The sequence below is a fragment of the Lissotriton helveticus genome, chromosome 7 (genome assembly GCF_964261635.1).
Source record: "Lissotriton helveticus chromosome 7, aLisHel1.1, whole genome shotgun sequence".
Lineage (NCBI taxonomy): Eukaryota > Metazoa > Chordata > Amphibia > Caudata > Salamandridae > Lissotriton > Lissotriton helveticus.
Window position 1 is genome coordinate 1075850665 of NC_136068.1, and position 21921 is coordinate 1075872585.

The 21921-nt window shown below is 43.1% G+C and overlaps 1 protein-coding gene across 7 annotated transcripts in view; it reads left to right on the forward strand.

Annotated features, from left to right (window-relative positions):
* The window catches only part of CARD14 (caspase recruitment domain family member 14), a 630897-nt gene that overhangs the window by 518342 nt on the left and 90634 nt on the right, over window positions 1-21921 (forward strand). For all 7 annotated transcript variants that reach the window (XM_078654066.1, XM_078654065.1, XM_078654070.1 and 4 more), the window contains one exon: window positions 10711-10833. In XM_078654066.1, the coding sequence (XP_078510192.1) occupies window positions 10711-10833 (123 nt within the window). The remainder of the gene's footprint in view (window positions 1-10710; window positions 10834-21921) is intronic.

A 21921-nucleotide genomic window follows, 5' to 3' on the forward strand; every position in this document is an offset into this window, starting at 1 on the left:
AGGTTTCTCGAATGGGTGGAGTTTAAAGGTAGGAAGGGCTTTTAGGGTTCAGGGATGGGTGTGCTTTAGGCGTGGCTAGGGGTATTTAGGTCAGGGATGGATGATGTTTAGGTTTGGAGAGGGGTCAGCGAATTAAAAGCATCTGAAATATTTTTTTGACAATGTAAAAGATGTACAGCTGAAATGAGGTTCCTTGAAGTACAGCACAGAAATAAATACTTCAAATAAAATTGCTTCTGAAAGTTAGACTTAAAACCATTGTATTTACATTTTTAAAATTAGCATACAAATAGGTCAATTTTGAACAAAATGACATTCTATGAATTGGTTTCTATGAAATGGTAACGGTCATTCATTCGGACAATTTCCATAAACAGTTTAGGTGAAATGGTTTCTCAGTAATGTCATTCCATGAATTTATTTTTCTATGAAATCACATACAACCCTTGACAGAACATCTGCAGCCCAAATCTGCATAATCGTAGAAACCCCTTTTTCGTTCTCACAAGAAAAACACATTCCTTAGGAGAGATACATATAGCAAAGGTTCATATGGAAAATGGTTGCAGCCCTAGAATGGGGTTTTCAATCATGTTGTCTGTAGTAAACCCAATTTTAAGATAGCAGACATTTATTTTTATATCTGATAACTTGCATTGCATGCAACCAGTGCCATGGAAGAAGGACTACAGTGGCACATACAACCAGCGACATTGAAGAAGGACCACAATAACATATATAACCAGCAACCTAAAAGAAGGATTGCAAAGGCAGATAAAGCAGACAAAAAAGATAATAAGCAAAAAAAGAAGAGGAAACAAGTATATCCAACCTCGGGAATGAAGCAGGATCCAAAGTGAAATAATGACACAGTTGAAAAAAAGTTTGTAATTCTGGACATTTGCCAGATATTACTTTTAAACTAATTTTTTTTTATTTAGTTTGTTTATCATTTTCCTCCATACCAAAATCTGAGTTTCCTTAAAAGTAACACAGAAGATTGAGCATTTCCATACATTAATATGCATACTTTTTAGATCATTATTCCAACAGTACACATTTGTTTGTAGTGCAGGATGTGTTCCTTTTAGAGGATGAAGTCTTCTTTAAAGCAAAATGACTTCTACGTTCACCAAAATGTCGCTGTCACATGGTGAAAACAATGCTACTCATACATTGCAATGACAAAATGTCCTAGGAGTTCGGATTGTTAACCAAAAAGTCGATAGTGTGAGGTGGGCTGCTCCATAAAGTGTTTGACACAGTAGCTAAGCGATGACTGAAGGAGGCTGACCCGAACCAATGCGTGATTGGTGCTAAAGCCCACTCTCTACACTCTGCATAGTGGAAACAAGCAGACCTTTACACTTTCACGACCGACCTAAAAAGAGTGTTCCATCTACCCACCATTCTGACTTCCCTCAGCCAGACCTCTACCATTAATCCTGCACTGTTCTCCAAACTCTGCCTGTCCTGACTGCTGCCTTTTTCTTTCCCAGTGTTACCATATGCTGTTCTCATGGGTGCCTCCACACACCCAAAAGTGTACCGCTTACTATCTCTACTGCTTTGCACTAGTGCTCTCACTACTGCTGTCCTTATCACCTCACAGTCGCCTAGCATTCCCCGTTGCTTCGTCCATGTCCCGTTGCTTCGTCCATGTCCCTTTGCTGTCTGCCTGTCAGCCACAGCTTCTCTGTTCAATCCACTTCTTTCCTGTCCCTGTTGTGTTCCTCAGTGTGGCACCATACTTCCCAGATGCTGCCTATTCTGCATGTAATGGGTTTGGCAAGACATTTAAGTCTCATTGTGTTCCCCAGAATTTAGGTGCGGGAATACCAATTCCAGTCGATATTGCCGCACCTAAATCCAGGAATGTCAAGTTATTTCCCCAGGAATGTGGTATAACACAGATCCAGGAATACTCGCAACCCAATTAGACATGTTTTCTCCCTTGCAGGTTTAATAACAAACTCAAATTGGCACACATTTACCAGTTGCTTTAAGTAGGTGGCATATGAGTGTGGGGGCTGTTTTCAGGCCCTTGATGCAGCTGGGGCACAGGTGGTTAGAAGGCAGAGTAAGTAAGGAGAGTGCTTTTGCTGTAACCATCATGTTGCTTTTAAAGTGCAGGCTGTAGACACGCGCAGCAGCTGCCCACATCTTCACACACAGTTCCAAGTCCAACATTCTCAGGTCTGACATTTGCTGACCTTAAAATTATGAGCAAACACCATACCACTATTAATGAGGGCCCAAGAAGCTGCCTATTTAGCAAACCAGTGCAATCTCTCCTCAGACTGAAACAAAATCCAGAGAGGCTCTCGCCATAGCCAGAGGAAATTGTAAGTATAAAAAAAACCTGAGTGTTTTTTCTAGTATGACACTGAGTAGAGAACCGACCAGTCAACCTCCAGCATCCACCCATATGAGGAAGCGACTAGGTCTATATCTGTAATACTGGTTCCGTATATGGATAATTGGAAATAACAAAAGATAGAGGCCCTCTTTTTAAGTTTGGCAGAGAGGATACTTTGTCAAAACCTGGCAGTTATCCCAGCCATCAAACCTGTGGTTCTCTCTCTCTATTTCAAATCGATGAAATCACAGTGTTTGGGCTGGCGGAGTCTATGCTAACTCAGTGGTGGAAACCGTTGACCGATGGCCCACCGGGTTTTGGGCCTTCTATCAATGTACCTCAGAATAGCCGCCTTATTTAGGGTGGATGTTCTGGTACACTCTTTCCTGTTTGTGAATCCTAGGGAAAACCTGTCCATCCCAAACATAAAAGCAAAGAAATTACCACCACACACTGGAAGCAAAACTCCCAGAGTGTCACTGCCATTTATTTTATTTTTTTATAATAGCACGCTTCTGCTTTGGGAGTTTGGTTATGAAGAACAGAACATTTTTCAGAGTAGCTGCATTAAACATGGAAGCTCCAAACTTTCAGTGCCTTCAATGGAATCACAGCAAAAGATATCTAGAAAGACACCCATAAACCAGATGTGAAAAAAGATAAGAAAATATCAATGCAACTGTAGAAGCAATAAAATACAGAGTGCAATGGACTTTGGATCTAAGACAGTAACAGGTGTATGATCTAAACATTTGCAGTAGCATTGGATTCACTCACAAGGAACCAATAGTGTTGCAGCGATTTGAAATCCGAGATCAGCAGGTTTTAGAGAGGCTACAGCAGGCAAACATAAGTTACAAGTATAGTTAATTAAAAGAAACTTAAAGATCTGGAAACTAGAGGAGTTTAGACCATCACCTGGATTCTAAACTCTTAGCATCATTTAGGACTGCAGATTAAAGCACTGGACAGATGTTAAACTAAACATAAATGGAGCAATTCTCCCTTGATGAGATAAACATAGTAAGGGAATGTAAACGAAAGCAAATCTAAGCTGTTCACTAAATACAAAGAAAACATCCTCACCATCTGGTTCAAAACATGGTATGGCAAAACAATGGCCTACCTTTCTATGACTAACTAAGGGGCATCCACTGGACTTGAACAATGGCAAATAAACTCTGCAAAAAGCCCCACAACAGGAAATATTAAGCACAATAATAATGCGAGTTCAGACACCGTAATCAATTGAATGTAATGCAAGAACATTGTACTTTAGTAATAAGGCAGATTTCTAGTATAACATTTCAGGTGGGGTCCTTTAGCAACTTGGTAATGTAAAATAACAATCTGTACTCTCACCCTGATTCTGGATGTTTAGGTCTGGCCTACACATTTAGCACTCTGTCGGCTGTCAGCTTTCAGCTGCCTTGTTAGCAGCTTTTAGCTGTCTGTTGTCAAATAACTATTTCGGACAATTCCAATGTTTGAAGTGGGGTTTCTCATCCATCTCATTTGCTTGTTTTTTATGTGATGGTTTTCCTTATTCTTCTTGTGTTTATCTCTCACTTAGAGCATACCCTCTTTACCATCCTTTTGAAATGACGACTTGTATCCTTCCACTGCTTACATTTTGGGTACTAGCTTTTTCTTTGGTACTCATTGTCCATGTGCTTCGTGCTTTCTTTTGTCCTGTGCTGCTCCCTCCACTCCCATCTCTACCATGCTCCTCATTTTGCTGCCCCTTTAACTTGAAGTTCGTTCGTTGCTTTCCCCCTCCTGATTTTGTCTGGATCTTTTTAATGTGTATACATCTCCCCGAGGCGGTCCTCAGTTTCCCCATCTCCTCCTGCTACTCAGCGGTACTTGCAACGCCGCACCATCTGCTCCACCATTGCTCGTTCTTTTACTCTTTTGAAAAGTCTATAGCTGCAGGTTCTTGCCGAGATGCTCCTTTCTTAAAAAAATAACGTTATTTGGTGCACTTTATTCTTTTTTAATTTATTTACTGCTCAAAGATGGGCATCTGCCATCTTGGAACGTTAAATTAAATAAACTAAACAATATGACAGACACATCACAACACACACTAGTGAATGCGCAATGAGGCCTGCATGCAATTGCATGTATTGTGATGCTGAGGCCCCTGTAGAATTAGGACACTTATGTGCTCGTGCTTCATGATGCATGCACATGTATGTTGCATCATGCCATTAAAAAAATATTTTTTTAGCCAATGCATTTTACATAGGCAAACAAGCATTCTTTTTTTTCTACTTGCTGATGCAGAAATGTTCAGCTAAAAGGCATTGACTAAGGGCTATTGGCTTGGCCAGTGCTTGTTGGTAGTTCCAAACACATATGCAAACTCCATCATGCATAAACTGAGATACTGCATGTTGAAAAATTACTTTTTGCAAGGCCCTAAGAGGCAGCCATGTATGGAATACAACGTCTCATGATTACATTCTCCTCCTCAGACCTGACCTACCGTTCGGCACTATTGCCTCTTCATGGTGCAAATAATTGTCGCCTGAGCCCACTCCATTCAACTGAAGTAAAACAAAACTACAACTTTCAGAATGCATTATTAAAACGGTCAGGATTTGTATTGGTACGGTACCATTACATCAAGTTTTAAATATTGTGCTGCAGAAATATTATAGCAAAAATAACAACAACCAAAATATTGACAAGGTAAATATTTAAAAGTATGTTTCCTATACATAATTCCACATATGTGTAACTTTTAGATGTGGATGTGTAGTTAAGAATATTAAATCCATACTGAACAATATATACTTACCTCCATGGTATTTTGCTTGTTACCATTTTAACTACTTTATTCTTGTAGCGCAGTATTTTTGTAGTTGATATTCTGACATACAACCCTTGGATTATGGTGTCGTGGTGACATTGCTCCAGTTCACGAAGAGCCTGAAGACCTGGCTTTTTAATCTTTAGTCTGTGTTTACTGTCTATTGCTCTTATTGCTTTCCTCTATTGCTTTTTTTCCTCATTTTAGCTGTGTTGTGTTATTTTTACTCTGAGCTGCAGGTGGAAAGCGCCGGGACACTCATATCGAGTAGCCGTGCGCTATATAAAAGCTACATAACATAACATAACATAACATATCTGAGGTTTACCTGTGTTGCACTTCAGTCATCTGTGCCTGCCTGAGACCATTTTGCAACTAAGTTACGTGTGTCCATTTGCATTTATTTTTGCATAAACCTGAAGCACACCCTCAGTAATCCAAAAGTTAATTTTATCCATGTTATTCCCACTCTTGATGCGCTCCATTCCAAATGCGCCTGTGAGAAATGATTACGGGTTTGCAACGTGCAGTTTTCGTGTCACGAAAGAGTTGCACAGCCTGCTACACGTTTGTGATCAAATTATCCACATACTCAAAATTGTACTCAAATTCATCCTGTTTATTTCAAAGTTTATCCATCTTAATCCGTCACGTAAAGGACACAAAGTTTTCATGTTTTCACTCATTTTAAATTGCACTAGAATTGCCCATCTGGGCCTATTCGTAGGCACGTAAACAAACTTTATTCCTTGTCACATTTAATCTTCACTCAATGCTTTTTGGTCATATTAATAACCTTCTTCAGGGGTTTCTACAATGATTAAAGAAGCATTGGCATAGCCAATAGGTCTCGCCTTTGGGACCTTATAAGTGTTTAGCCATGCAACAGTTGATGTTGTTGCACCAAGGATATTGTGCTGAATAACTAAACACTTATAAGGTCCCAAACGCAAGACCTATTGGCTATGCCAATGCTTGTTTATCTTGGTTTCAAATTAGTCACATTCTCCACTATTGCAAAGGTTTTAGAGCTGTTCCACGTCCGATGTGAGGAAATTGTTTTCCAGTATTTTTTTCTTTGCTTTCTAGAATTTGCAGCACCATATTTATAAAAAACAATCTGCGATCCCCACATTTCAATTAATAAAACATGCTGAATGCTCCATTCCTACACTGGATCAATGAAAGAGGTATTTATTTTGATTGGGTTCCTAAACCTCGCAAGGCCAGATTATGATTCAAGAGGTGGAGGGCAGGCAAGAATGTGCTTGCTTGTCCTGCTCGGACTCAAATTAGCCACTCCTGGACAAACCAGTGGCTCTCCATGCTTACTGTGAGACCGGGCTTGACCAAGGTCCATTGCTGCAAAGGTTTCAGATAGCTTACGTGAGATAATTTCATAATTTGTGTAATTATGAGTGACATTCAACAACTACGAGTGACTCTTTCTTACGAGGAAAATCAAGCAATGTAGATGAGGGAAGCCATACATGTCAACCCTCCTGATTCAGGGGGGAGACTACAGATTTCAAGGCTCATCTCTCAACTCCTGCAAGCAAAAAACAGATTTTTAGATGGGCTTCTGCCGACAAGAACTGGTCTTGTGTGACTCAGAGTATGCACTCCAAGTAACCTGCTCCCGCGGGCTTGAGATCAGCTTATGTAAAAATACTGGATTTTAAACTCAAGCAGCAGTGGGGTCAAGGTGGCTAACTAGATAGTACAGTAATAGTTTACAAACCTTGGGTTACCTTAGCAGGGTTACTTCATTACATCATTCTCAAATATTCATTTTCGGTAAAGGTTTTATTTAGTTTACATTTTTGGTAAAAAAATATGAACATTAAGTGATTGGCTTTAAATATAGGGTAGGCATTACATACAAATGTGATAATTTATTGTACTTTATGTGAAAGGACAAATCATAGGTTTGTATTTTCTTGCAGGTTTCATATTAAACATTTAAATATTGAGCTGATCTGACTGCACCCACCATGCTGCTGGGTGATTCAAACAGAAGTGAGAGGCACAGGCGGGACTATTTGAAACTAAACTAGGTTGAGTGAGGCGGACTGGTTCTACAGGACAGGTTTGAATGCATTGCAGGCTAGGAGGCCTCTGGACCGGACGCCTAGGAGTGCTTTATGCTGTGCAGCTGCTCCTTTCCTGTGTAAAGTGCTCACACAGTGTCTCCTGCTCCACAATCTGTGCTTCTTGCTGTCAGGGGTTAGTCACAGAGTCTGGCGTCCTTGGGAGTCTTCCCTCCTTGTGACTAGTGCAGCGATCAGTTTTAAATGTGCAGTGGCTCCCAGAGGAAAGCAGTGAGCAGAGCCGAGCTCTGCAACAGGCGGCTCAGAAATGACGCTCTAAATTAATGTATTTCAAAGTCAGGATTTATGTATAAATAATGGATCATTTTACAGACCTGAGACTGTCTGTGGAGCCATGATGAGTTTCTCCGGGAAGCAGCGTGCGCTGCGGCCGGTTGTGGCATCATGCAGAAAGGCCGGGCTGCCCGTATGTTGAGTTGTCTCTGCATTGATTGGGTAAATCATGGGACACACCGTTGCAGTTTGAGACGCCAAGTGATGCTGGGGTGATTGGAACCAGCAGCGCAGGTGAGCCAGCCCCCAGGACCCACCTTGCAGAAATGATCATGACTGACAACTTCTCAACACATTCCCAACAGGGGAGGCAGCAGGCAGTGCACAGCGTGTGTGCAGCAGTTTGATGAATACGGAGGGTGTGAATGGCAGAGACGAGGCGGAGCCCCCTCCGGCTTTTCAAAGGCAGTGCGCTCGACCTATCTAACGAGACAAGAACAAGCATTGGCCTGCGCGGCCGCGAAATAAATTAAAAACAAGCACTGGCCGCGCGACCCGGAGTTGTGAAGCCAAATGGCAGCTGTGCACAATGGCAGCTGGGCACGTGACGCGCCCGCTTGTGCGCGTGATAGTAAGCTGGCCGCCGGGAAAGTAGCACTTTTCATAGCAGCTACTAAATGTCTTGGCCAGGCCGAGACCTAACAATGTATACGTCAGTCCCACATGATTTGCAGCTAACAAAACTCCAACCAATCACTTTGTCTTTTAATCCCATATACTAATTTGTGCTCCTCCCGCCTGCACCCAAATCAATAATCCAAACCAAACTGACTCGCCCTCCAATCCTCCCCGCAAAACAAAAATTTGACCTCCCCGTTATTGCCAACCCAGTAAACTTCACAGAAACTGAAACTAATTAGCTCTCCCAATTTAAAATGCGTGAAAACATGAAAACTTTGTGCCCTTGACGTGACGGAATAAGATTTATAAACTTTGAAAAAAACAGGATGAATTTGAGTACAATTTTGAGTACGTAGATAATTTGATCACACACGTGTAGCAGGGTGTGCAACTCTTTAGTGACACGAAAACTGCTTGTTGCAAACCTGTATCCATTTTCATTTATGTCATCTGCACCCTTTTTGCACTTGTCATATGTGTCCCCTCTAGTGAGTCATCATGCGCCTTGCATCCCCCTCCTCTCTGCCCAATCCGATGCAGCACTGCCCACATAACCTAAACAGCCGCAAACTTGTAAACACAGTTCTTCCAAACTCATTCCCATCAACACCTCTCGATTGCCTTCACTTGCTCCTAAACGCACCCTCTACAAACACTCATTTGATATCTGTGACTATATACACAACAAACAAGATATTCTCTTTATCACAGAGGCCAGGCACACAAATCCCGAAAAATGTATTATTATATTACTTAAGATGCAAAAACATCATCCACTATCACACTTCTGTTGTAAATAAACAGAGTCTGGGAGCCGAGGTGTATATTCCATAGGATGGTTTATTTATCTTAGTAGTTGGTTAGTTATAAGTTCTCCAATAGTAATCTTCAATGAAGAGCTATAGTAGTGAGCCCCACCAGGAGCAGCCTCCCTAATACCTAGCCCATACGCCACCTGACACTCACAGGCACACTAATATTCCAATGCTTCACCATACAGCAACATTCGACACAGCATATTCTTACTGGCTGAGCAGCAGGTATATGTAGTAATCTGGACAACACAGGTGTGATGAAGTCAACTTAGCTTTATTGAAGAGTAGATAAACCAGGTAAGAAGGTCTCTGTATGAAGTCCTAAGTATCCATTAACAGTCTCTCCACAGTCCCACCGGGAGCAGCCTGCTAGCTGCTCAGCCCCCTCCATCCAACTGTCATTCTGCCCCAGTCATCCAAGCATTCCACACTCAGCCCTCACCCCAACATTCCACTCAGAGCATTCACACAGGCTGAGCAGCTAGGGACAAGTTAACATAAGAGATAGATAGCTCATGGGAGATTACTACATACTAACAACTTCCCCCCACTGTAGAGACCTCACCTTCTCCTTTTGGTTGAAAAAATGGCCACACAATCCCCACTCTCAAAGCATGTCACTAGCTCCCCTTTCTGGCGTGCATCAAAATCAAATAGAAGTGGTTCTGTACTATCGACAAGACTTTCTGCACTAAGGTACCAAAAAACTTGAACGGACAGCTTTCTATCTCTGGCTGCATGTGTTACCAACAGCACAAACCTGATGACACTTAAATGTTCTACACAGGAAAAGAGGGTCAAGAAGATAGGCTTTTGCCCATATCAACCTTTCACAGCCACTAGCTGTGTTTGCACCTATAGGGCAGACAATTAAGGATTAACTAAATAACGTTATTAAATTCTTCTCCTCCTGAACCCACTTGGACATGGCTATGGCCTGTATTATGGATACTCACTTTGCCTGAACCTATTCTATGAGCTAATGTGCCACATAAGTGTACCCAATACTGTTTGTAAATGTTCGTAGCACGTCCTTTACCAGTAACAAAATAAATAAATAGAAAATATTCAATATGTGGTTGGATGTGCCTGGGTCCTTTGTTCAGTAAGTCAAAACGGACCTATAAAATAGCTCACACTCGATGGTGTGAAAATAAAGAAACCCATTATCTAGATCCCCATTATCAAAAATCCATTACTTTGACCCCATTACCACAAAAATGTGCTGTTTTGATTGCCAGTGTTACTTTAGTTGAGATGTAATCTTATTGAACACCCATCAGCACCCCCTCCCCTCTTCCCCCCCCCCCAACATACCTATGAAGGCTATATCTGGTTTATTTCCCCACCCACTTCCTACACAAATTCATGGTTGTGATAATTTTTGTTCGAGATTATTGTATTCCTGGTTATATGACAGATTTCATAGTAGGTCGAGAGACACAGGTGCTCCTTTATTGAGGACTTCTGGGATGGAGGTTCATAGACAAAAAAAGCTGTGGCAGAACTAATGTAAAAAGGGGCAGCAGAACTTTTATACTAGCCTCTTGGGACCACTGTGATCAAAAATCAGAAAGTTTGATTCCTTATCCAACAAGAACCCCCATGCACAAGATGCCTTCAGCTATCTGCTTAAAGAGACCATGCCAGAAGGGCACCTCATTAACTACACCCACATTCACTGGGGCTTCTGGCCCTTTCTTCTTGATGCAGGTGGATGATGCAGACTCTTTCATTGTGAACCTTGATGAAGCAGTGGAGGGGAGACAGGAGCTCATCACCCGCATCCACTCCCTGCGAGAGCGGGCGGAGAATGCGGAGAAAAGGAGGACACTGGTAACTATATCTCCTCCAGCTTCAGTAGTGCCATTAACTGCCTTCCACCCGCAATTTTCTGCGGATTGTCTCTTAGAGTTCCATGACAGCTGTCATTGTGTTTTGTTCCCCCTTCAAAGGATGCTTATGTCTTGAAAATATTTTGTTGTATGTAAAGGCTTATGTTTTGCCTCCTCCTATTTCAATGAAGATCTCTGCCGTTTTCTTTTTTTTAAAACAGAGCCTTTAATAGCATCTGACATTCCAACAGAGTGGTCTTCATGTCAACCTTAATCATTGCTCTAGTATCATGTACCAAAAATTGGCGGGTTAAGAAAGATTACCTGTATAATATCAACAATAACCATCTATTTCTGCAATTCATCAAATGCCTCTGACTCGATATACCTGAATCTTGTCCCTCTGTTCACACCCTTTTTTTAGGTGGCCCGACATCTACAATATATGTAAATGCCTTTAATGAGTTATGATTATAGTTTCCAGTGGGTCTGGTGGAGGTGTAGTAAGGAGGCAAAAGTAGGCTTTCGGGGGGCTTTGTGCTTGGTTTGTAGGTGTAAACTGATGTTTGACAACTGAGATTCACGAACTTCAGGCTGGTAGGTTCGGAGCTTCTCATTAGATTTGTCAACCTTGATTTGCAGTGTTCAGTGACTGTAAGAACTCTGGACTATAAATCTCCTTCTTGCATCCTTCATAACAACTAATATTAGTCTGGATTAGAAATCTGCAGGTACATATATTGTCAATGCCTCTAGCAGCATAACTGTCATTTACACTGTATTTAGAGCCTGATGCAGTCATTTAGGGAATCAGTCGGAGAAAAACTGGCAGAATCATTAGGGTGAGTTCACAAAAATGTAGTAAATCTGCATCCGTGCAACTACTCCTACAAAGGGGTGTGATTTGCTTATTTTTGGAATTCACAAGCATTCCCAATAGTAGGCCTGGAAAGGTACACCAGTCGCAGGTTTCCAGGTGTACTACTTTCACCAATGCGTAATTGTATACAGTTTAGAGATAAGCCATGGGAAAATTGAGCCCAATTTTTCTCTTGATAGGGGAACCCCTTCCCCAAAACCTCCTCTGAGTTTAGAGGTGATCCATTCACCTCTCAATCCCAGCAGAGGAATAAATCCAGCCTTTAACTGGAGTAAACGTCTGACCATTTCCAAGGTCGGAAAGGGATCAGTGCCCACCAACATATGCACCTTGTTCCACCCACTTCTCAACCGCTGCATGTGAGCTATTACTGCACATTTATACACACTCATGGCAGAGAATCATGTAGTAGTAAACCTCTTTACGATGACCAGGACTGTGAATTAATCGCAGTCCTAAATGAAGATATTTATGTCAGTTTCGGCTGTAACACACATTTGTAGATGATAATGCTCAGTGGTTCATGGTGATCACGGACTTCGGGGTGCACACTGGGATAGGGGATGATTGTCAACTGTCTTGCTGTTTTCCTCACTTAACCGACCGGAGTACTCTCGGTCAGAGGCTGGATTTTTTTGTAGGATTGCTTGCAAGAAGATTCCCCTGATGAAGGACTATTGTTCTAAGCCCGAAATGCATTGGGATAAATATATCATTGCTTGCAAGAATGTTGATTGCTTCGCTTGTATAATAAATATGAATTTGATGAGTTAAAGGAGGAGTCTGTTCGCTTCACCTTAAAAACGGAATTTCGAAGAAGATGGACATTAATATTATGTTTTCCAGTGTTTAAGTTATGATACTGCTGGTTTAAGTGTAGTTTACATTGTGTTAACACTCTTCGAGTGTTTTTAGTAGTGCACACGCATGCCGGGACTAGGTCCTTGGTTTGTGACGTTCTTTTGAATCAGGAGGTTTGGGCGGATCCTCCTCTGCAGGTGCACACATCACTACTTCAAAGTGGTTAAGTAATAGAGTGAGATCATTGTTTCTCGCATATCATCGCAAGCCATGAGGGGAATGGCCAGCACTTTGTACTTTGCCGCCAGGCATGAGGGGAACGGCCAGGACATCGCGTCCCAGCAGGCAGTGGGGCGCTCATGCTTTCGCACCCAGAGGTGCGCCTTAAAAGCAGCGAAGGGCTCCTGAAGCGTGGGATGCGCGCGGGAGTGCCCGAGCCAAGGGCAGGCCCGCCTGCGCCCGTCAGTGGCCGGAGGAGGCCGGGCTGGGCCATCCCCCTAGGCTTTCCAAGGGAGATCAACGGATCTTAGGAGTTTGGACCCGACATCAATAACTCTAAGGTAAGTGAATTTAAGTCACAGGCGTATAATTCTCTAGATCACTTTGACCCCCTTACAACCATGGGCAGACTAGATGGTGCGGGGAAACTTCATGTGGTGCCAGCGCAACCGGGTTCATCTCTTTAACCGACTTCAATAGACAGGATGTTACAGAGAGCTATAGGTGTAGTGGCAACAGAGATCGAATTAACTGAAAGACGATTGTCACTCACCTCTGACTTAGCCCTACCCCTTAGTCTCCACAACGAAACAGGATCCTCACTGTCCATTGCTCAAGAACCCCCAATCTTCCACCCAAGGACCCGTGCAGCGAGTAGGGTGGATGAGCTATATCCAGAAGGCACCCGCCCAAAAAAAGGGTAGACCAAAACCGCCGCACCAACAGGGCCCAAACGCAACAAACAAACCATGGACCGCAAGACACCTGGTGATGTGAAGGAGGATGGTCTAAGAACAGCACTACAAGCAGGACTAGACCAGCCAGCCTGAGTCACTGACGTGGTACTGGACATGCAGGTCCAAGTCAGGACAATTGTGAGGGATGAGCTAAAAAACTCGTGGGAACGGGTTGACAAGCTCACCAATTTGGATGGATAGGACTGAGGTGGTTCTGAGGGTAAAGGAACCGGTCAATCCAGTGAACCCCACAAGATCTAACCCTGGGCCCCTAACAACCGACAACACACCCTCCCCCAGCATGGCAATTCACCCCAACCAGGAGCGTGAGGGAAAGTGATTGAGTATCCCAAAGGGAAACGGAAACAGTACTCATGGCCAGGGGCATAAACAGGGGGCACAGACTGAAAGAATTAACGATCCATCTGCATCAAGGTCTCAAGTAAGTAACTCTCCTTGCGAGAGGCCTAGACAGAAGAGTGTCCCACAGGAGGGAAGTTATGATCCAGGGATAGCCCCTCTGTGTATTAACCTCCCCCGGCCTCAACCCCTTATGTAGTCATTTTAGCAGGACTCCCGGAGCTGAAACAGGGGAGTAGAGAATCCTATCTTTATCTAAGAAACAATTGCCTACAATGGTTAGCCAACTACAAACAGTTTTCTTATAGAGATAAAAGTGAAATTCTTATGATTCGCAGGGTGGGTTGTGTGGGTTGGAGACCGAAAGATATTACTGGCGATTGTGTCGTGATTAACTGCAGGAACACGGAGATTGCAGAATCCCTTTTAGATAGTCACCATCACAGGGTTAGGGGGTGTATAAGCTCACTACCATTGGGATATATTTACCCCCAGGCCACATTCCGTAGGCCAGAAGAAGAAATGACCAACTGAGGTGGGAGTGGCCGCAGGAAAAACAATTCTCCCCACTATTTCAGGCTCAACCACCGCCCTTATTTTATAACATTCCTGTATTAAATAGATTTAACCCACTTGAGGCAGTGGATTGCCTCTGGAACATAGAGCCCCCACTAGAAAAACCTGATTACAGTAGAGAGCCTATCCCCCAGTTGAGGGAGACTGAACTGAGGAAAGGCATCCTGAAGCAGATTGTGACTCCAGTCCAGGTAAATGAAGGAGGAAAAAATAGATTACCCAGGGGCAAACACAAATTAGACACTACTGGCACATTGATCCCTGATCTATCCCAAAAGGACATGCAGATATCTAATCCAGCACTCTGGGACGTAGTAAACCCCCCTTCTACTGTAAAGGGCCCACATGACCCAATCACTAGATTAAGCCCAGCTCAGCCCAAGGAGAGCTGTCAACCCCCCTGGGACAAATCAGAGAGCCATATCATCATGCTCCCCGGTCATATAAATCAAGTGCACTCCCCAAGTTTAAAGCTTCTTTCCTGGAACATAGCAGGACCCGCCTCTAAACTGGACGGCCTGGAATGAGGACTCTTCATCGAGCATCATGGGATCTGCATGTTCCAAGAAACATGGGCCAGGGATGAAACGCACAGAGTGGGTTATGCGTCATTTAGCATTCCAGCTACCCATGCGGGGAAGGGCAGTCTGTCTGGGAGGTTGTGCACCTGGGTAGGAGTACATCTGGGCTGTGAGGCTAAACAACTAGAGAGCTCCACACGTGACATCCTCTGTGCCCTTCTATCCTTCCACACAAAAGCAAGCATTATGCTAATAAATGTATATTCCCGACCAGTCCTCCTAGGCCAAGAGTCCACCACTCTTGACCAACTAAGTACCTTCCTCCCAACCATTCCTTCAAACTGTGGGGTAATCATTGGCGGAGATTTTAATTGCCAATTTGAACCCCTAAATGGTTTGGTTACGGGCACATTTGACAAGGAGGACCGATACTGGTCCATTCCAGAGCCCTATATACCTCCAGCGAGGGCCTGGACACCACTAGTCCTGCAGATATGTACCCTAACATTAAACTTCTCACTGAGAGCATGTAACGGACGCACCACGGCTGATAGCCCCAGGAAACATACTTTCAACAGACTGGGGCATACTTCAATTATTGATTACATTATAATAGACACCAAATCATGGCATAGAGTGATAGCCTTTAAAATCAGTCCTCGCTATGATAGCGACCACAATGCTCTCATTTTAGAAATAGCAATGCCATGTGCTAGAAATGTGCCTGATAAGTTGCCAGCACCAGACCCATGCCTGATTCAGTTTAATGAAGGGAGGAGAGTCCGTTGGGTTGAAATCTCTCAATCACAAGAAAAACTGGCCATGCTCTATCATCACATTATTCCATACCTACTGGTTGCAAACCAAGCAGTAGAGATAAAGGGTACCCCCAATCCCCTCTTGAGAATTTTTAACAATGACCAAGAACTAGTTGCCTCTGTGGCCGTCTTCTTTTATCAAAATAGAAAGCCCAGGGTGACCAATAAATCTAAGCACCAATGATTTAATGTAAGTTGTCAAGCAGCCAAATCTGACCTTTTTTGTGCCATTAAAATTAATGATAAGACCGTGATCAAAGAAGCAAGAGTAAAATGCAAGAGTGCTACGGCTAAGGCTAAAAGAAGCGGGGAATCCCAAAAATGGGAGGATATTAGAAGCACATTAAACACACATGACTTAAGGAGGGAAACATCATTTACTACGAAGTAATTACCACTAATAACATTTTCCACGAGTCACTTACCACGAAAACGTCTTTTAAACGCGGGTGCCTTCCACGACCTCCACTACCACCAAGTACGTTCTGCGTGGGCTTTGGGGGGGGAGACGTGGTAATCCTTCCAGTCGTTCTGCGTGGGCTTGGGGGCTGGGGAGGGGCTGGGGGGGGTACTTGGGGGGGCTGGGAGGGTCTCCCCCCCCAAAAAAAAAAAAAACAAAGGAGCAGGTTACTTATAAATAAAAATACGCACTTCAGTACCACTGAAGAAAAAGGAAAGTGCCTCCCCCAAAGACGTGCCGTGTACGTCAAAATAGCAGTCCGTTTTTAATGTTGGTAGACGTGTTTTGACGCTTGTTTCGATGGTGGATGGAAGGAAGGGCTGCTGGTGAAAGACGGGAAGGTGTAAGGTAAGTAAATAATCTTTATTTAAAATATATAAATATTTAAGCGCACAGTAAAATTAATGAATTTATAAATCTAGGGTAATTTGTTGTTTTTGAATGTTGAAAAAAAACGATCGAATGGGTTAAGCAGTTACTACAAACTCTAGACATACTTTTTTTGCCTATCAATTTCATTATGTTTCATTTGTGCTTAGTGGACGTTTCTACGCGTGTTATAATCCATTGTTGTAAATTCCAGCGTGGTAAAGCCACTTGCGAACTAAAATTCGCGTGGTAATGGCATGCGTGGAACTTGCAATCGTGGTAACATCATATATTCACTTAAGGACCTTCTGGAACATCATAAACACTGGTTCCCAGGTTGGCAAATCTGCCATAGAACCTAATGTAGGTGAAGGAGTATTGAAGGCCCTCTTTGAATTCCTTCATACAAAGGCTGAAGATGGGAAGGGAATGTGGTTGGACGGACATTGCACCCTGGCTCAATATCTGACGATGTTCTCCCAATCTCTTTGAGAGAGGTCACCGATGCCCTAGGAAAGATAACACCAGCTAAAGCCGCAGGGCTGGACAAGATTCCTGGTGACCTCTTTCGCTCCTAGACCACTATTTGGGCCCCTTACCTGTCCACTCTGTTTAATGCTATATTACAAGGCATGCCGATTTCTACCATCTGGGCAGGGGCTGAAATAATACTAATTTAAAACAAGCATTGAAAATGCAATAGGTCTCGCCTTTGATTAAGTTAAAGTCATTTGCTTAGCTAATGGTATTGTTTAGCAAAGCAAATGGCTTTAACTTAATAAAAGGCGAGGTCTATTGCATTTTCAATGGTTGTTTTACACTTGAAGCCATAGTGAAATAAAGTCCTTTACACAGAATCACACAACGTCAGTCAACTGCAGAAGTTTGGATTAGGATGCATGATGGCAAGTAAAACAAGTTTAAAAAAAAAAAAACACTGGGAGGGGGGAGGAGAAACACGAGAGACGGCCTGCGGCCGTCAAAGTGAAAGTTTTTGAGTGTAAGCTCACCCAGCAATTAGAAATCACTGTGTCACACCGCAAGTAAAACAAGTTTAAAAAAAAAAAAATACTGGGAGGGGGGAGGAGAAACACGAGAGACGGCCTGCGGCCGTCAAAGTGAAAGTACGGCCGGCATTGCTGTGGGGAGGGGGAGGAGAACTGCGACACGCCTGGATATAGTGTGAAGGAAGCAGCAGGGGCCTTTGAAGTGAAGCTTCACTTCAAAGGTGTGGGAGGAGTGCGGCTCGGCTGAGCCAGAGCTCACGCTGGGGGAAGCTTGTGGGGCGGAGCGGGAAGAGCTGCAGGGGAACAGATGGCTAGTGATTTGATGCTGTGCACGCGCATTGACCTAAAAGCGCACGGGCACAGCATCAAATCGCCAGTTAGTTAAAGTCTGTTTAAGCCCCTATAGTCTTGCTCCGCTCAATGCGCATGCGCATTGACAGGTCGCGAGACCTAAAAAGGGCTCCCCGCTTTCGCCTGCCAATTATCGCCTATTAGTCTCATAGATTTATGGCAGAAATTTTTCGCCCTTGTCTTATTGGGGGCTATTCCAGAATTGGATGGAGGAACCTAATATTCTTACCCCCCTTCAAGCTGGGTTTAGAGCAAGGACGTCAATAACTGATCACATTTTTGGGCTACAGTTGATACATTGGAAAACCGTATGTGTAGAGGGTGGCAGCCTCTACCTTATACTTGTAGACCTTAAATCTGCTTTTGACCTGGTACCGAGGGACAAACTTTGGGCAATTTTACTAGACATGGGAGTCCCAGAGTACCTGTGTCATCAGTTAAAACGCTTACACAAGGGTAATTTTGCCCAAATGAGATATGGCATAAATGGCAAACTCTCATCCCCCTTGCCTATAGGGAGCGGTGTCCCCCAAGGCTGCGTCCTGGCCCGACCCTCTTCTGCCTTTTTGTCAATGGTTTAATAGATACATGGAACGACGGGAAGAACATCGATGCCACTAGGCTGGCGATGCATAAAATTCCACCCCTGATGTTTGCAGATGACACGCCCCGGCTCGCAAAATCCCCTATGGACAATCAAAGGACCCTTGATAATTTTAGTGCTTTCTGCAAACATCGGGGTTTGGAGATTAATCTCCCAAAAACAAAGTATATGGCCTTCAATGTAGGTAATTCCACCCGCCCTAATCCCTGCCTGGATGGCAGACCCCTGGAGAGGGTATCCATCTTTGAATATCTGGGAATTACGTTGACAAAGAGAATGGACTGGGTTGCCCAAATCAATAAAGCTAGTCTGAAATTAACTCCGACAACGGGGCGTATCTTAAAATTATACAGGAGCTGCACTGAAAAATTGGTCAGTCCAGTGGTGGAAATCTACAAAGTTCAGGCCAGGAGCGCTGCCCTATATGGAGCAGAATTCGGGACACTATGAACCTGGCTCGTTAGCACACACAGAGAATTCATTCACTAGACATCTTATGGGCCTCCCTACTAGTACACCTCTAACACCTCTCTGTATGGTTCTCGGGATTAGACCCATTGTGGATGAAGTTGACTTTAGACCCCAACTTTATTGGCGCCACCTGTGGAGCAACCCGGAACTAGCTGCATATAGGGATGAACTGATTGAAGTTATGGAGCTGCGAGATGCAGGGAAGCTACCATGATTCTATGGAGAAAAGCTGAAGAAACCATCCAAACAACCTCCAGAAAGACCTTGGTAGAGAGTTTTAGTGATCTTAAACTCAACGAGCTCCACAGGAGGCTCACCGCGGGCCGACTGACTGCTGAGTTGCTGGAAGTAAAAAATAGTTACACCCTAGAATTGGTGCTGGATGACATCCAGCCACTCCTCGCCAACAAGCTCTACTTACAATTTAGATATGGAGTCCTTCCCCTGCGCTTATTCACAAAAAAATGGGATGGCTCCACCAACGGGGAGTGCCCAGCGTGCAATACCGCAAACCAGACGGAGCTTCACGTGATATTTTTTTGCTAGGGCTACAGGAGGGCTAGGTCTCGTTGGTTACTCCAACTTTGTAGGAAACTGGGGTCTAGACACTGCAGTGAAGTGTACAGGCTGCTAATATCTAATACACATATGCCCATTGTCTTCTCCTTCTCACGCTTCCTATTCACCATGTGGTGTACCCGTAGAGCCATTCTAAAAAAAGATTGTTAATTGGAATGGCAATAATTCATGACCAATTCTGATTTAATCTCCATACTGTCGAATTGGTATTATTGTTTTTATCTTTTCTGTGTTAATCTGATTGAACTACTGTAATGAATTACTCTCGTCCACACCAAATGTTACATGTATTGTGGCCCCTTATGGCTATTGTTCTAGGCAATTTTTATATTGCCAAGTTGAGGCTAATATGATGGATGAGTAAACGTTGTTTCTCTTGGGCGGTTTACCATTTTCTACTAAATCCTTTTTAAAACAGCTCATAGCTTAAAGAATCAAATAGGAGGATTATCATGACCATTGTCATGTATAGACATAGATTTCGTGTTCGTTTGTAATCACTGTAGGTGCATCGCAAATTTTAAAAATGTAACACACAATGGGCCAATAATGACCACTTGAAATAGCATTAACTAGCACAATGCACAAGCACTTTTGTGTACCGGTTTATAATCAATGCAAAACCAACAAGGCAGATGTGGGGAATAGCTGCCCCAGAAATAGGAAGATTGACTCTTCTTACATCTATTTGTAAATTGTGTAAATTTTGTTGTATTTTAACTGCTATTTTAATGATTCTTTTATGGCCATGTGTGCCAAAATAAAGTTTTTATGAATGAATGTATGTAAAGGCTTATGTTTTGCCCCCTCCTATTTCAATGAAGTTCTCTGCCGTTTTCTTTTTTTTAAAACAGAGCCTTTAATAGCATCTTACTTTCCAAAAGAGTGGTTTTCATGCCAACCTTAATCATTGCTCTAGTATCATGGACCAAAAATGGGCGGGTTAAGAAAGATTACCTGTATAATATCAACAATAACCATCTATTTCTGCAATCCATCAAATGCCTCTGACTCGATATACCTGAATCTTGTCCCTCTGTTCGCACCCTTTTTTTAGGTGGCCCGACATCTACAATATATGTAAATGCCTTTAATGAGTTATGATTATAGTTTCCAGTGGGTCTGGTGGAGGTGTAGTAAGGAGGCAAAAGTAGGCTTTCGGGGGGCTTTGTGCTTGGTTTGTAGGTGTAAACTGATGTTTGACTACTGGGATTCACGAACTTCAGGCTGGTAGGTTCGGAGCTTCTCATTAGATTTGTCAACCTTGATTTGCAGTGTTCAGTGACTGTAAGAACTCTGGACTATAAATCTCCTTCTTGCATCCTTCATAGCAACTAATATTGGTCTGGATTAGAAATTTGCAGGTACATATATTGTCAATGCCTCTAGCAGCATCACTGTTATTGCAGACAGTCATTTACACTGTATTTAGAGCCTGACACAGTAATTTAGGGAATAACTAGTAGAAACCAGGCAGAATCATTAGGGTGAGTTCACAAAAATTTAGTCAATCTGCATCCGTGCAACTACTCCTACAAAGGGGTGTGATTTGCTACTTTTTGGAATTCACAAGAATTCTCAATAGTAGGCCTGGAAAGGTACACCAGGTGCAGGTTTCCAGGTGTACTACTTTCACCAATGCGTAATTGTATACAGTTTAGAGTTAAGCCGTGGGAAAATGGAGCACGATATTTTTCGTGATAGGGGAACACCTTCCCCAAAACCTCCTCTGAGTTTAGAGGTGATCCATTCACCTCTCAATCCCAGAAGAGGAATAAATCCAGCCTTTAACTGGAGTAAACGCCTGACCATTTCCAAGGTCGGAATGGGATCAGTGTCCACCAACATATGCACCTTGTTCCACCCACTTCTCAACCGCTGTACGTGAGCTATTACTGCACATTTATGCACACTCATGGCAGAGAATCATGTAGTAGTAAACCTCTTTACGATGACCAGGACTGTGAATTCATCGCAGTATAAATGAAGATATTTTTGTCAGTTTCGGCTGTAACACACATTTGCAGATGAGAATGTTTTTTGGGAATTGCCCTCAGTGTGTCTGTGATCAGTACCACAGGAGTCTTGCATCGAAGTCCACCACAGGCATCGCTTATGTTATGTAAGGTGCCGCGATAATGGTGCTTATCAATTGATATTATTTTTATCTCCAGGTAATTTCTAAAAATGTATAAACGGTGCAATTCAAACATCAGATAGGATCATTCCTGGACATTTTTATTGCGCAACACTATTACAACCATGTTTTAATGCGAGGGTTTGTTTGGCCTCTCTGGGTGTTACCAGCCTATGACAGCTATGTGTGCCTGTAAGTA